This window comes from Drosophila persimilis, unplaced genomic scaffold (genome assembly GCF_003286085.1).
Source record: "Drosophila persimilis strain 14011-0111.01,24,50 unplaced genomic scaffold, DperRS2 tig00000000-arrow-pilon, whole genome shotgun sequence".
In the NCBI taxonomy this organism is placed as follows: Eukaryota; Metazoa; Arthropoda; class Insecta; order Diptera; family Drosophilidae; genus Drosophila; species Drosophila persimilis.
Window position 1 is genome coordinate 16,629,925 of NW_020825288.1, and position 15,653 is coordinate 16,645,577.

The following is a 15,653-nucleotide window of genomic DNA, read 5'->3' on the forward strand; positions in this document are numbered from 1 at the left end:
GTGTACTATGCTGTTAGAGTCCTCCTATATTTATCTAGTATGAAATACGAGTGTTTACACATATTTTAAAGCTGCGTATTTTGTTTTTCCCATTACGTGTATACAAATATACGAGTATATACCCAAACGCATATACATATTTACCTAAAGATCTATCTAAATCTTAGCTAAAACATAAAATGTTAATCCCAGTAATCGCCAGCAGAACAAGTTTGTTGTCGCTTCGATTCGGTTGCAACTTCCATGCCGGATCGGATGATTCTGCTTTCCTTTCGAGACTCCTACGAGTACGTGTGAGATGCATTTACATACATAGTTTTCCTTTCAGTTTCTTTCGGGGGCCAAAACCAAAACCAAAACAAAACAAACATACATAATGATATAATATTACGATTAAAATCACAAAAAGACACGAAAAAATGAAATCACAAAACGATTGTAACGTGGAACGGAGCGATGGTTATGTTTGAGACATAAGCAGAGGTGTTAAAGTACAAGTTCAGAACAGAGTGTTTAGCATGTAACATCAGATACAGATAAAGATAAAGATTGTTTTACCTAGTCTAATAACTAAATGACAGCGCATTGTTAAAGTTTATGGAGAATGTGCCGTTGAATGGATACAAATATATATATATATATATATATATATATATATATATACAAAAGCATACATATATGAGTACATGTGTAATTATTAATCGAGAACCCATATGAGCAGATGCGGACAGAAACATTATATACATACACCAAAACTATATATAGCTATACATTCATACATAAATGTATGATCCATATATATATATATGCAAAATACCACAAGAATAAATGCAAGCAGTAACATATGTGGCTGTTATGTTGATCTTTGATGTTGTAGAAACAAAAACCGAAACTAAACCCAAACGGTACGCACTCACAGATACACAACTACACGCAGACCGTCAGTCAATAGATAAAGATGTGTAGTAGATGATAGATGTTTAACACACACACACAGAAAACACCGATATTTGGGTGCATATTTTATGATTTTCCATGGCGTTCAATATGATTTCCCGCCTTGGTTCGGTTTTACCATTTCCATGTAAGTGAACAGGAAGATCATTTAAGTTTGTAAATAAAAGTTAAAAACGGCTTCAAATGTGTTTGATTGGATCTAAAAATAGCTTGAGAACTGCAGAAGATATAGGCATCCAAAGGGAGACTTTAGATATATCTTCCACTTATTTGTAGAGCTTCAAAGCTTTTAAAAAAGTTGTTCTACGCTTACACCCCGGGATTTTTCTCTCCAAACCAACTTTACAAAAAGTTTCCGGTCAGCTTTGCGGTGCTTTTGAATGTAAAATAAAAAATGTCCCCATATTGAGAGACTTAAGCTTTGGGTAACTAAATCCCTAGTAAAGTTTCCATATAGTGATATAGGAAGTGCTTTTGAACCCTAAAACAATTTCCCCCGCCTTAGGAAAGCTCCCAGTGTAGAGAGTAGGAAGCTTTAGAGCTTTCGAGCCCAATGGACAGCGTTTATAAACATTTCCTTAATATTACAAATATCAATTAATTATGCAGCTCCAGTTTAGCCACGTCCCGGACACGCTTTCAAAATATAATTAATGAAAGCCAATTAATATGCCAGAACAAGCATGTGATAAAGGAAGCAGGATGCGTGCATGGGGCAACGGGATTATTATTACTATCCGTGGCATGGCTACTGTTCGCGGCTCCACTCAGTGTCCGGTATATGGATACCATAATTAAGGACATGACGCAATATTCAAGCGTATCCGGCTTTTGATCGGGATAGCCATTAATTTATTTTTATAGCTTGGCCAACAATCGATTCTACGCTGGAGATTATGGATTTTCTATGTTCTACGAGTATATAAAAAAGTCTGTCTCAATTTAGAACCTTATGCAAAAAAAGAACAACTGTTTCAGTTGTTGACACAGCTAATTGCGCTATATCCTGGCCAGGCGGGTGTCGAGTCGCACTGGTCCTGGCAGTCATTTGCGGGCGTGTCCCGCAAAGTTCTTGTCCTTTTTTTTGTTTCGCTGTAGCCGGAAATATTTATTAACTAGAAATTGCATGGCACAATGGCAACAAGCAGGCGCACAGGCCGCCAACAGGAAGGAAGGAAACAAGCAAACATATGACGCACCCCCGAACAGCAAATAAACGTTTGCCTGCACCCACGCACACACACAGGCACACACTGAGGAGCACACCGCCAGGCGCCAGCGATACGTATACGCAATGTTGTTTTTAGCCATCGGCCTATAGGCCTCCATAAATCATCTGGCTGCGGGCGTATGATAAATTGTCATACTAATTGTTTTTAGCGTCCAAGACAGGCCACGTCGCCGTGCGGCCACTGGCCGGGGAAAAAAGAAAAACGGAAGCATGGAGGAGTCGTAATAATTTTGTGGGGTCCGCCTGCTTTAAAATGCCGATGGCCAAACGATTTTCCAGCTCATTTACTAGCCCTGTCAAATTTTGCTTATCATTTAACACAACTCTCATTTGTTGAAGAACTTTCCACTTAAATTGGGGAATTTCTCGTTTAACATTTGGCCTTATACGTACTCGTACTCGTTAATGTTGGTTCTGCAAGTGCAGGCGCTCAGTCCAACGGCCATCATCAATCATAATTAGGAGCTGCAACTGTGCTGCATATGCTCGTCGATGATTACACCAGAACCAGAATTTACAAGGCCGCGCTGAACAGATTCGCGTAAAAATGTTTGGTTACATGTAGGTCCCACTATTATGTAAATATTCGTTTGGCTTTCGTTACAGGGTAACAAGTTTTTGATTTATGACACATTAATAGTGACAGTTAGCCCTGTTTTAGGGTCAGCTGGGCGTCTCGTCGTCTTCACTAACAGCATCAGCAGCAGTATGAGCCGTAGAAACATCCGAAACAACAGCAACAGGTTTTTGGCAGTTGTTGCCCCTGCCGCTGCGGTCGCCGCGGCTGCTGCTGCTTTTGACCAATTTCTCTGCGGTCTTTGGACTTGGCTTGGACATGTCTGCCGGACAAAGTGTTTGACACTTTAATGAACTGCCCGGGGTCGCGTGTGTGAGCAGTTCATTAATATTAATGCTCTGGGTATTTTGTTTTCTTCTTTGTCGTTTCTCCCCTGCTTGCGCCATGCGAAAATTGTAGACCAATTCGCTCTGGGCCAGACACAAACGTCAATTGCCGGCCATTAGCTAATATTTAGTAATTGCCCTTTAATTGACCAGTGAGTGAGGGACTAGTTCTCTCCAATTGGCTGACAGTATAATGTGTGTAATAAAGGTCTGCTGACCTTTTGGGCACTCCAATCCAGTCTCCACACCGCCCTGATATCGACTGATCTGCTCATTTTAATGCTGTCATGACTTGTGTTTTTTGTCAGCCGTATTTTCGTATAATTGCCATGATTATCTGTCGGTAACTGAAGTCTCTAGAAGGTGGGTCAATTTCTGCTGTTGATGTCATGATTTATTGCCCAGGACCCGGCATTCGGCGATACGCGTGGCACTAAAGAATTTTAATTAAGAAAAGCGCCAAAAACAAGCGAAAGCCCATCGCCTGCGAAATTTGCACAGGCAATCACTGCGATTGGGGCCAAAAATAAATCTTATCATTTTCGAAACTTTCAGACATGGCAAATTGTTATTGTCATTGTTTGGGCCTAGTTCTGTTTGTCTTCTGGCCAAAGATAAACAGTAAACAAGTGACGGGGGGCTTTGTCACAGCAACGCCGATAGCCATGGCCAGGGACAGCAAGAGTCCTGGCAACCTGGCTACAAGTGAAACCTGTTCGGTCTCCGCCCCGGGACAGTGTATTTACTTTCGGATACGCAGCTTTTTGCGGGTGTCACTGTCAATAGGCTGTTAGATTCTCCTGTCCCCGCCCTCACACAGATACTTTGGCAACTTCTAAGCGCATTTCAAATCTCCAGGAACTTCCCATCTCTTGGACACAAATTAAATGAATTCTCTTTATGGCCAATGGCCAAAATGATTAAATTAGGTGAACGCTTTGCTGAAATGCTCCTCAAGGCGAAAACAGGATTAAATTTTTCCCCTAACAAATTATGCATATTTATAAATGTAAATGTAAATGCTGCCCAGTGGCCATTGTCCACCCACAACCCGCCTCCAGGATCTACTCCCATCTGCCTGATGAGCAGCCGTCGGCAGCTGTACCTCGTAGTCATCCCTGATGGATGACTCCTCATTATGTGCATAAATGGGTATTGTCCGGGCCATCACCATAACCTACTAGCCTGTTGCGTTGGTGTTCTGCCTTTTGGCCCTGTCTTGTCCTGGTCCTGGTCTGATGGAATGTTTCGGTTATTTAGGCAAATAAATCTGGGCATATACAAAGCACTTTCCACTGAGAGAAAGTACTTATTGAACTCAGTTATTCCGAGCGAAATGTCCATTGTTTCGAAATAACAATTTGAGAGATGGTTGATTGCTCATTTAAACTACAACGATTAAAATTAAGAATACAAATACAATCAACTACAATCTCCTCATAAATATTGAATTTCAGCGTCGTTTTACAAGTGTATCTAAACTGGTTTATGATGTATTCAATTGGCAGCCACAGCCATATAGCTGCTTGGTCCTTGGCCTGTCCGCCTTTATCAATTAGAGCACATCCTTAACGTCTCTCACACAGATACGAACACACACACATGAGATTTATGTACAGCAATCAGAACAATTAACTGGACCAGAAACTCTAGACAGAGGAAGTGTGCTGATGTTCGATGTCTCTATGTGTGTGTGTGTGTGTGTGTGTGTGTTTGTCTTTGTATTTATTGTTAAATATTGCTTATGCAATGCTCTTCATTTGCGGTCTGTAGATGTGTACATGTGTGCTTGTCTGCGTCTCTCCTAGGAACCATTTATACCTAATTCAGAAGCATTTATACCTAATTCAGAAGCATTTGTTACCGACTAAACGGAGGCAATGTGTGAAGATTATACAGCGAACCGTGTAGCGTTATAGTCCTAGGTAACCATGGGAATATCCATTTATCCATTTGCTTGACTGGCACTTTTGTTTAGTTTCCTACTCCGTACAACTGTTGCTGACGAGACTTTGAAGATTACTGGAAGTGGAGTTCGAGTTGGTGTTGGAGCTGGAGCTGGAGTTGATGGAGAGCCCAGATGATGGAGCTGATGGCGGTTAATGCTCGGAGTGGGTTCATAACCTGCCGCAAGAAATGCAAATCGCAATCTCTTCGACTAATTAATTAATTATGCATATTTTGCATAGTTGTTTGTGGCAGAAAGCATCGCTTTGATGTCTGTCCGCCCAAACAAGAGTAGTTCCGCAGATTTATGTAAGACAAGCAACGCCCTAAGGTTGCAAGCGGCAAAAAATACAAAAAAACTGGTTGAAAGAGGTTCCACCGGGCTGGAAGTGGAGCCCCGTAACCCAAGCCGGGGTTTTGTGTCAACGCTTAAAAGCTCATTTATCTTTGATTAACTGTTGGCAATGCTCGTGGCTTGTGGCTCGTTGTGGCGTTGCAACAACCGCAGATGAAACAGAAATCGATGCCGATCCGAATCCCGATACGATACTGGCATATTGCAAGCGTTGGCCATCATTTGTCATATTTACAATTTCCCATTTCGCTCGTTTGTATAAATATCTGCGAATTCCAGCTGCTGGGTGCCAGTTACAGAGTTTACAGAGTGTGAAACAGATCCTCAGCACCAGCACCATCCTATATATACTCAGGCAAAAGATGCGTGGATTTCTGGTAAGTAATTGGGAAAGTTACCCCCAGGAAAATTAAGCTAAAGTGTTCCTTTGCAGGTACTTAGTTTCATTGCTGTGGTGGCAGCGGGTAAATTGGGCTACAATTACCAGGCAACTGCTGGCGACCGCCGCTTTGCTGGACTCATCGATGCGGAAGCCACGGGATTTAGCTCTACAAACGGGGCACATCAGCAGCAGCAGCAGCAACAGCAGCAGCAGCAACAGCAACAACAGCTGCAACAGGATATCCAGCAGCAACAACAAGTTCCAGCCGCCGCCGAGGAGTTCAGCAAGGAATTCTTTACTTATGCCGCTCCCGAGGAGGACTTCACAGACCACGATGCCACCGAACAGATAGCCACCATGCTGAAGCGCAATCTTCGCGTGCTCTTCATCAAATCGCCGGAGCACCAAGGCCTCACCAATGCCGCTCTGCAGCTGGCCAAGCAGGCCAGTGAGCAGCGCACAGCCGTCTATGTCCTGACCAAGCAGGCGGATATCGGGGAACTGGCCCAGCGGTTGCAGACCGAGAAGCAGAGCCAGAGCAGCAAGCCAGAGGTGCACTTCGTCAAGTATCGCACGCCCGAGGATGCAGTGCGGGCACAGCAGCTCATCCAGCAGCAATTCGATGCCCTGGGCGGCTCCTCCCGCAGCTCCGATGAAGGTGTGGCTCCCGTGCTCGACTTTAGCTCAGCTCCAGGGGCCATCAACGAGCAGCATCAGAGTCCAGGCCTCAGTCAGGGAGAGGTTGCTCCCCAGTCAAAGTATTTACCTTCGGCGTCGCTGCGCAGCACATAGATCTAGATAGTAAGCTGCTAAGATAGGTAACCATAACAACGTAATCTAAGGTCGTATTCCTATAAGCCTAGTCTTAAAATACATACAAAAAGAAAAGAAAACCTTCAGCAAGTTTAGAATTCCAAAAGACACATGGAAACTTTAAACGCGATTATATTGTAAGGACAATGTGCTTCTGAGTACGTGACCACCCAACGCCGTTCATTCAGGAGGTCCTGTCATGTGCTTTTCTGTCCGCAGTCCCCAGTCCCCAGTCCTCCGTCCCCAGTCCCTCTGCCTGTCCCGTACAGCGGCGAGGACTACGACTCTGATTTCTATCTCGCATGTTTCTGTCATATTTCATATTTTATGGGCCCGCTGGGCAGATGGCGATGGCTGGCCCCCCACTCATGAATAATTTAATAATACATATCATAATTTCGAATATTGAAAACAATTTACAGTTTCTCATGCTAATGGCTCCCAGGCCCACAGGATTGGTAAAATGTGAAATATGCTCAGTCGTTTTAGCCTAATTAGGCGGCCATGAAGACAGCTGTTTGTATAATATAAATGCCGCTAGACTAGAATAAAATTAAGGTGTCTATATATAGAAAAGGTAATTACCTATTCCCAGGGCTTTTATCCAAAAAAAAACACAGCAGGGAGTCTTCTTGTTGATTTAGACGGATTCAATAACAGTTGTATGGAGGCTGGGGCGTTAGCCATGTACTACGGTTGCGTAATTCGAGCAAACGCCATATAAAACCCAACAAGATGGAGGCGGAAGTGCCGAAGTGGGTGGAAATAAAACGCAGTACAGGATATAAAATAAAGTGCCGACAAAAGTTCTGCCATTTGGCCAGCGAAAAGCGTCTATATTGGATTAAAGTGTAATTCTTATTCAATTAATACGAATGACCACTGCCAGAGGGTCATCTCTCTGTCCAAGAGAGATAGAGAAACGCGATAGAGAGATATAGAGAAATGGAGAAAAAGCGAGGCCAATGGAAGAGTGTGGAGAAATGTTTGTTTCGGTTTGCTTCTGCAATTTAATTAAACAAACAGTTGCCACTGCTGCGGTTTGAGCCAGCACCGGCAATTGGCCAAGGGGAATTGTAATTTGCAGCAACAGCAACGGCAGGGCAGAGGCAGGGGCAGGGGCACGGGAGTGGCAGGCGTTGGGCCAAGTACCATGTGCCGACGTGTTGCCGACAGCTCTAATCCTTTGTGAAAAATTGTTATTGTTTCGGTCCCTCCAGGGTACGGGGTGAATATCCGTCTGGCCTTCCGCTCTAAATTTAATTGTCCTGAGGTTTGAGGTACCATATCGATTATTTTTAATTGCTGTTTGACATTACCTCCCGTGTACCCCTTAGGGGACATACATAAAAATGTTATTAGTTTGATATGATTACGAGAGTTGGGGCCTGGGAATCTGTTTGAAGAACTCACATTGAAGCCAACGAATTAAAGCCCACAAAGAGAGAGAGGGAGAGAAGGCGAGTGGCCCCCAGCCAACTGTCAGTCACTGCTTATGCCGTTAATGTGGCAAAAGCCCCGATTTCTCATCCTCCCCCGCACCACGGAGGACAACAAAAAGTGCGAAATGTAATTCCGGGCGCAGGATAAAGTGAAAACAGAAAGCGGAATCGAAGTCGGAATTCGGAATTCGGCGGATCAGGACAGATGGCCCGGCCACATTACACCACACCACATCATTCATGCCGTTTGCTGGGAAAAGTAATGAAAAACTCGCATAAAACTAAAAGTGGATCGTATACCACGAGGCAATGTTGAGGTGGTATAAAAATAGTGCTTTCTACTTTTGGGTCTGCGTGAATGATTTGATGACGCGGCATGCCCCGTGAGGCCAGCAGCTGCTTCAGTGTGTCTGTTGCTGTCATATCCCAGCCAATTAAGCCAGACGAAAGGCAGAAAGACAGAAAGGCAGTAAGGGAGAGTCGGAGCTCCACAAAAAAGTGGAGTGTAACCAAAAGCCGTTGAAAGCACGGCCATTGAGTGTGTGGCATGTGTGTGTCCAAGGGAGATTGCCGCCTTGTAAGTATTAGTCTGGGTAACCTTGAGAGAATCTGCTGCAGGTATCATTATCCCCGTTTGTTTTGGCCGCCTTCCCCCAAATTGAATATGAAAGGCGATTTCCATTTCATTTCCCTGCACAGGTAATTCTGACACGCCAGGGAGGCCATTACAGGTGTATTGTGTATCTGATTAACTGCATGACAGGCAGTCCCCAGACAATTAGCCGCCACAAAGAATAGATTCGTTAATTCTTTAATTCAGGCACACGGCCCCTGACACATGAAACATTCATGGCTAACGCGTCAAGAGGCAGCGGCAGCGGCAGGGGCTGGAACAGGAGCGGGAGCTGGTCGCATGGGGATCGGCCAATCACTATCGAATTATCGATGACAATACACTGACCCTCTTTGACCGACAAGTCAATCATAAATCGCTGCCACATGTGGCATGTGTGGTGCTGTGGTGTGTGGTGTGTGTGCAAGTATGGATGTGTATTCTGTTTGGCCTAATTTGCTTGGTAACCACTTGACTGCCGCCAGCAATCGACAAACCCCGAAACTCAATTGAACCGCAATTTCCAAATCGCACCCTAATACACGTAATAAACCAACGAAGGCGGTGGGTTAGAAGAGAGTAGACTGAGGTCGGGGTATCCTTGCCCCAAAAAGCCGCAATGCAAATGGGAGCGGCTGCATAGAGACAAGATGCGGGGACTGCCAGCCGCATGGGCAGGGGGCCACAGACAGGGCTCCAGCGAAAGGCAGGCACAAAGCGGAAATGAAACTTATTAAAAGATTTGAATCTAATCGATTTTCGTCCTTTTACGCCGAAATGAACTTTGCCGTTCCGTTGCCCGCTCGTTTATACGGCTGCTCTACCATTAAAGTGGAGCGTCCTTTCAAGGCTGGCTCTCCCTCTCTCTCTATCTATCTTTCGTAGCCTTCCTTTCTCTAAACCAATACCCCCCTCTCTGCCTTGTCGATGACCAGCCATAAATTTAATTGAAAACCAAACTGGAAATGCTGTCTGTGACAGAAGAGCAGGCAAATGCACACACATATCCTTGGTATAGCCTCAGTGTGGATGTGGATTTGTCTGTGTGGCACTGACTTTTACTAAATTTGATTTGGCAATGCTGCTGACTTTAAATGCAACCCTGGGGACCGTGTGGCACCGGAAGAGCTGAACACACGCGAGACAAATGCGATTTAAAGTAATTTGAATGCCGAATGGATTGTGTGCACTTATCGCCACTCACACATTGAGTGCCTTGCATTCGTTTTTTATTCGCATTTACATTCACATTCGCTTGGACAAATCGAGGACAGAGTCACGTCTGGGCAACTGGCAGGACTTAACATCACTGCCAACCGATGCACAGGAGCATCAATTGTCTATCTGACCAGGGCGCCCTATCCCTATCTGACCATCTGAGGTAAATGGTTAAAGCATTGAAAGGGCAAATCGACAGTTGCCCCATGACACCACCATCACTCCTGCACTCCTGTACTCCTGCTGCTGCTCCATCGATGTTACGCTGCGTTATTGAAATCGCCCGAGCAGCAAAAGTGTTTCAGTGCACTCAAGCGAGCACCTCCACCCATTCACACTCCTCCACCACTCTCACCATACTACTCACACATATGCACATCGAGCACGTGCCAGCGTAACTCAACCAAAACGCGGCTATAGCCATCCCAGTTAGTGGAAATTGCATTTTTATGTGTATTACCATACGAATTCCAGTGTACTATACGTATCCTACCTGTACTGGTACGGGCAGTTGCGTTTAACAAAACAATATTTGCCATTACCAGAGAAGAGCAAAACACACAAGAATCAAGAGCACACAAATGGAACGCCAATTAAAGTGCCAATCAGAATCTGAAATGGGAATGAATTTTGCAGCTTTGTCTTTGCTGTGGCATTAATTCTTAAGGCCTTTTTCGACTTGTTGCTGGTACGAGTACTCCTCCGGTGCGTATGTGGATACAGTTTTTCTGGCCATGAACATTGGCTACTTGCTGTTCTTTTGATTTCATCTGAAACCAATTCGATTTCGTGAATGTAATTAACCTTAAATGTACAACACACCACAGCTGTGTGCGTGTCTCCTCAGGTCTGTATCTGTTTCTGTATCTGCATCTGTATCCGTGTTGTTGTTGCTGTATGACTCAGCCAATCATTTCTTGCTGGCATCGACAGTTTCACCGGCAACCATATAGCTGTGGCCAGAAAAAGGATACACCAGGCTGCGGGTCAATGCAAACACGAGCCATGTGTCATGTGGCAGAGAGTGGCAACAGCAGCTGCAGCTCCAGCTCCGGCAGTAATTGAAAAATCCAGCTGCCATAAATGAAATTAATTTTACTTAATGCTATTAAATGAACAGAAGAGAACTCTTGAAAAAGTTATTCCACCGGGGGAATCATTTTAATGTATTTAACAGAAATTAAGTATACGCAGTGACGTCTGACGAACTTTAAAATCAATATGCGCTCACAATAGCTTGACAAGCGCGTGTCTACTGTGACAAGGTGGGGTGATGGGCCGTTGGGGTCAACCATTTGCATCTATATATGAAGTGCTGCGTGGGAGCTGTGTTAAGACTCCCGCTTAGTCGACCTTAACGTCATTCAAAATGCGCGTCTAAGCCGCCAGCGGCACCACGATGCACGATTGCATCCCGCCGCTTACACTTGAGCGACGACTACAGTGCCTCGAATTGTTGCTGATTTTGGGAGCTACTCCTGCGGCTCCTGCGGCTGGGGCTTGCTCCTGCATGCTCCTCATGCTGGCACTGGTGGTGGCTGCACAAACGGCACACAATACAAGCTGATGCGATGTCGCCGTCGCCGTCGCGTCACTTGGCCGTGTTGAACACGTTCTCAACACATGTTCCGCATATCGTCTGTGACTGGAGGTGGGACGACATACGACCCCGAGGCGAATGAGGAACAGCGTGTGAGTGAGTGGGTTCTGCGGAAGTCAGTTTGTATAGCCAGAAATCATTCTGGGACCAGACAAAGCCAGTCCTCGCCCCATATGTGCATTCATTTTTGAGCTCGAAGCCCCAGTGGCAGCTTCAGCTTCAGCTTTAGCTGTAGCATTTGCTTTTCTCTCTCCTCGCTATTCCTCTTCGAACTGTGCAACTTCTGCTTTGTTCGATTTCAATTACTACAAATGATTTCTCTATGTGTGTTTCGTTTCTCTCTTACAGGTCGGAAAAGCTTCAGGGCTGAGATAGGGCTGGGGCTAGGCCTTGGGTTCTGTGGCACTTGATTTTCATTGACTTTGCACCTTCATATGCTTGCTGCTTTCTTTTCTCTGCCTTTTTCAATTGCTTCATTTAGTTTGACTTCTCTGTTGAGAAGGCCATGAAGATTGTACCAATTTGTGCTACAGAGGTAGGTGGAGCCGAAGCTTAATAAATTACCTGGAAGCAACTTGTTTACTTTTATGTTGAAAATCACAAACTTTTGTCCCTTTTGGCCATTAAGTTAAATTGTGTATGTGCGAGGGGGTACATACATATGTGTATCTGTGACTGGCATCAAAAGTTGCCCTAGCCTTTGTCCTGGCCTCCCCCCAAATGGCTATCTCAGTCACCCGCTTGCCTCTACTTTTTAATTATGTATCACTGTCAGGACACTCGCACACATACTACAGTTGCACAGGACCCACGGACACCGGAACCCGAACCCACACGATGTCAAAGTGGCCTGTCAACAGCCGTTGACCACTCGCCCGGGCAATCGAGCGGCCATCGGTGCAAACTTTTGATGAGGGTTGTCATCATCAGCGTCAAACAAATGAAAACATATGTAGCGGCAACATCAGAGGCGGTCCAGAGGCAGCAGCTCCTGTGGCACCAGCATCAGAAGCACCTACTGGCCAGAGACCAGAGAGCGTCTATATTAATATCAAATGAACTGTAAGCACAATGATGAGGTCGGGCATTGCGGCCTCGAATGTGGGTCCACTCTGATGAGTTGGCAGCAGAACGTGCGAGACAAAACTTCATCCTGACAGTTGATACATGGCAGCAGCAGCAGCAGTGGCAGTGGCAGTGGCAGTGGCAGTGGCAGTGGCAACAACAATGAAAGTTAATAAGATTTTACAAGAATGAAGCCATCATCATCGAAACGGTCCGTCCCAAAATCAACAAGCTAATGTCGAGTGAAGTATCATGAACACGACTTTGTTACACCGAATGACTTGATTTATCACAGGTTTATAGAATTTGATCGATCTGATTGTGCTACAAATCCGCATAGGATTACGGGAAGATAATATTTGAAATGTATTAATAGAAGAGTGTTGTTCTAGGGACCAATCAATAAATTGATTTGAAAGTTAATATATTTAATGTATTCGCTGCAAAGAGCGATAATCACATATTTAACGTACTCATGCATTATAATAGTATGGACTCGAAAAAGTACTCAAAAAGAACTCGCACGGGGAAAATGCCAAACGTAGTGGAGTTCAATTTGGGAATGTGTTTAAACAACTCTTGACTCTCTCTCGCTCTCTCTGCACTGTAAAAATAATTGCGGCTGGCTGCTCAATTTGCAGCAGCTGGGCGTTGCACTGCCGGGCGTAGCACCCCCGGGGAGTAATGTCCGGGTTCGGCTGTTTGTTTGTGGCACATAAATAAAGCAAACACTCCGACAACTCCGGCATCGGGTTCAGGCAGCACACACAGACAGAGTCCGGATTGCGTCTGGTGTGATATAATCAAAGACTATCGCATGGCGTTCTCCACTACTCCATTCCATTCCATTCCATTCCATTCGACTCCATACCGTTTCCTGGGCCCAGCCAGCCGTTCACTCGTTCAACTGGTGTGCGATAGCCGGATCCGGGTGCTCGCTTTATTGCACCTACAACTGACCGACGACTGCGACTCCCAATGCAAAGTCAACTGCTCCTGCCACTGGACAGAGGTAACTTCATTAGCACGGGCTCCTGATACGCAGCGAGTAAATTGCTCGTGAAGTTTCTGGACGGACGGACTTGACCAACGGCAGTCGTATCTTTAGACCTGGATCTTTGACTCAATTACTGGCAAGCGGCAGGTTGTTGATTTTGTCAGCTGCAGTTGACTTTCACTACCACTACCATTCCATAGCGGACTGTGCCCCATTTATGCATATGAATTTATTCAAATAAGGACCTGGCCAGAGCCGAAAGAATTTGTTGTGGCGCTGGCAGCGCTAAACTATTTTACATTTAGAGCAACTGCAAAGTTTGGGGCAGAACCAAAGGCACCGTCGAAGCCATGGCCAGAAGCCGAAGCCTGCCACCGGATTCGAGTATGTGGCAGCCACATGCATGCCTCTGTGCGTGCGCGCGTATGCCCGAGTGTGTGTTAGTGCTTTGTTCACATGTTTTCACTTTGTGCTTAATTTGCATTTAAATGGTTTTTGCACTTAGGCTATTTCCCGTGTAAATGAGCTTTGTTTGCCGTTGTTCCCGTTGCTTTGCTCGACTAAGCGAGTGAGTGAGCCCAAAAAAAGCGTAAGCCGGCCGAGCTTTTGTGTGTCTCGGGTTTTGGCCTGCATCGCTTCGCCTTCTTCAACATATCCTAACCAAATACCCGTCGAGCAGCAGGGCACCTTCGGTGGGGCACGGTCGCTATGTGGCTGAGCGCTGGAAATTGCTTGGGGGCATGACAGGCGCTTGCTTTTTTATTGGAACAAATTTCTCATGGCCCCCGCAGCCAATGGGATATTACGACCCCCGTGCCTGTGGCCGTGCCCGAGACACGAAATTTCCAGCTCAGCGCGTGCAATGCCCCCCAAAAGACTTCGAAATTTGGCCTTCTTTCAGTTTCACACTCGATGAAATTCCACAGAAATCCCAAACGGGAACACCATTCGAACATCGCATCAGCATTTTCCGCATTGATGCCCAAGAGGGGTGGGAATTTGTGTTATTAAAATGGTTTTTAGTTGTATTTTAATTGCAGGACAGCTAAATGCACGGAGCACAAACATACACAATTACTCGCCCATCAAAAATTTTCCCCGCATTTGCATAAGCAAATATGAAATGGCAATAGGCATGAGAATTTGACTGTTGGCATTTATTCTATTTCCCATTTTATGTGCAGACAGAAAAACTAACAGGAAACTCGCATTTGTACAGCGTGTACTGGGGGGATGGCCCTGACCGAGTGCTGACGGGGCTTGTGACATGATTTGTTTTCCTGGTTTATTTTCCGATTTGTGTATAGAGGGGTATTTCATTTAATGGATTTCAAGGATTTCGTGGATTTTTAGAGCATTTTCCAATTGCTAAAACAGAAATGGGTTGATCAGACTTTGAAGAGTGTCTATGGTGAATTTCTTCATATGAAAGGTGGACTAAATTATTGCTCAAATTAGCAACGGCCACGCCTTTTATGACTTAATACGTTAGACAAAATATATGTCACATACACAAGCATAGTACTAAAACAAACAAGAAGTGTGGATGGGAAAAGCGGATGGGACTGGAAATGGGACTGGGACCGAGCAGTGACCGACCGTTTTCTCATTTAGCGCAATGTCAACTTTTGCTGTTGTGGTCCCTAATGATGACAGCCTGGCCCGAACCCACACGCAGACACACTCGTTGAGCGGCTTTAGCCTGGTCAGTGCACAATGCAGAAACCTTGTCCAGAGACCTTGCTGTTCACTTGTCACCGAAGCTATGACAATGATGTGGCCCATGTCCGGCACATCCAGTCCCGCCGGCCACAGCTTGGACTACGACCATAACTGGGGCAGGGGTTGATGTTAGCTGCCATCGCGGTTCTCGCACTACGGCGGAAAAAAAGGAAACAAAAGCAAACAGATTTGATTGTTTGTAATTAAAAGTGGACAGACGCGGCGAAAATTAAATGACCATACAGGGGGGCTGGTGGTGGTCCTGATCCTCGTCCGGGTCAGACTTTCCCTGTGTGTTTGCGTTTAAGCCGGACATAAAAGTTTACGGCCAGACGCCATGACGGGACTCTCTCGTTAATTTAAAAAGTAGAAATCTAATAAAACAGAAACCGCCGCCAGGTACTGCAC

At 45.3% G+C, this 15,653-nt stretch overlaps 1 protein-coding gene across 1 annotated transcript; it reads left to right on the forward strand.

Annotated features, from left to right (window-relative positions):
• Positions 1-5,755: 5,755 nt before the first annotated feature.
• On the forward strand, positions 5,756-6,567 carry LOC6588539 (GATA zinc finger domain-containing protein 10). Its single transcript, XM_002013938.1, has 2 exons — positions 5,756-5,770; positions 5,827-6,567. The coding sequence occupies exons 1-2, from the start codon at positions 5,756-5,758 to the stop codon at positions 6,565-6,567; spliced, it is 756 nt and encodes a 251-aa protein (XP_002013974.1).
• Positions 6,568-15,653: the final 9,086 nt, after the last annotated feature.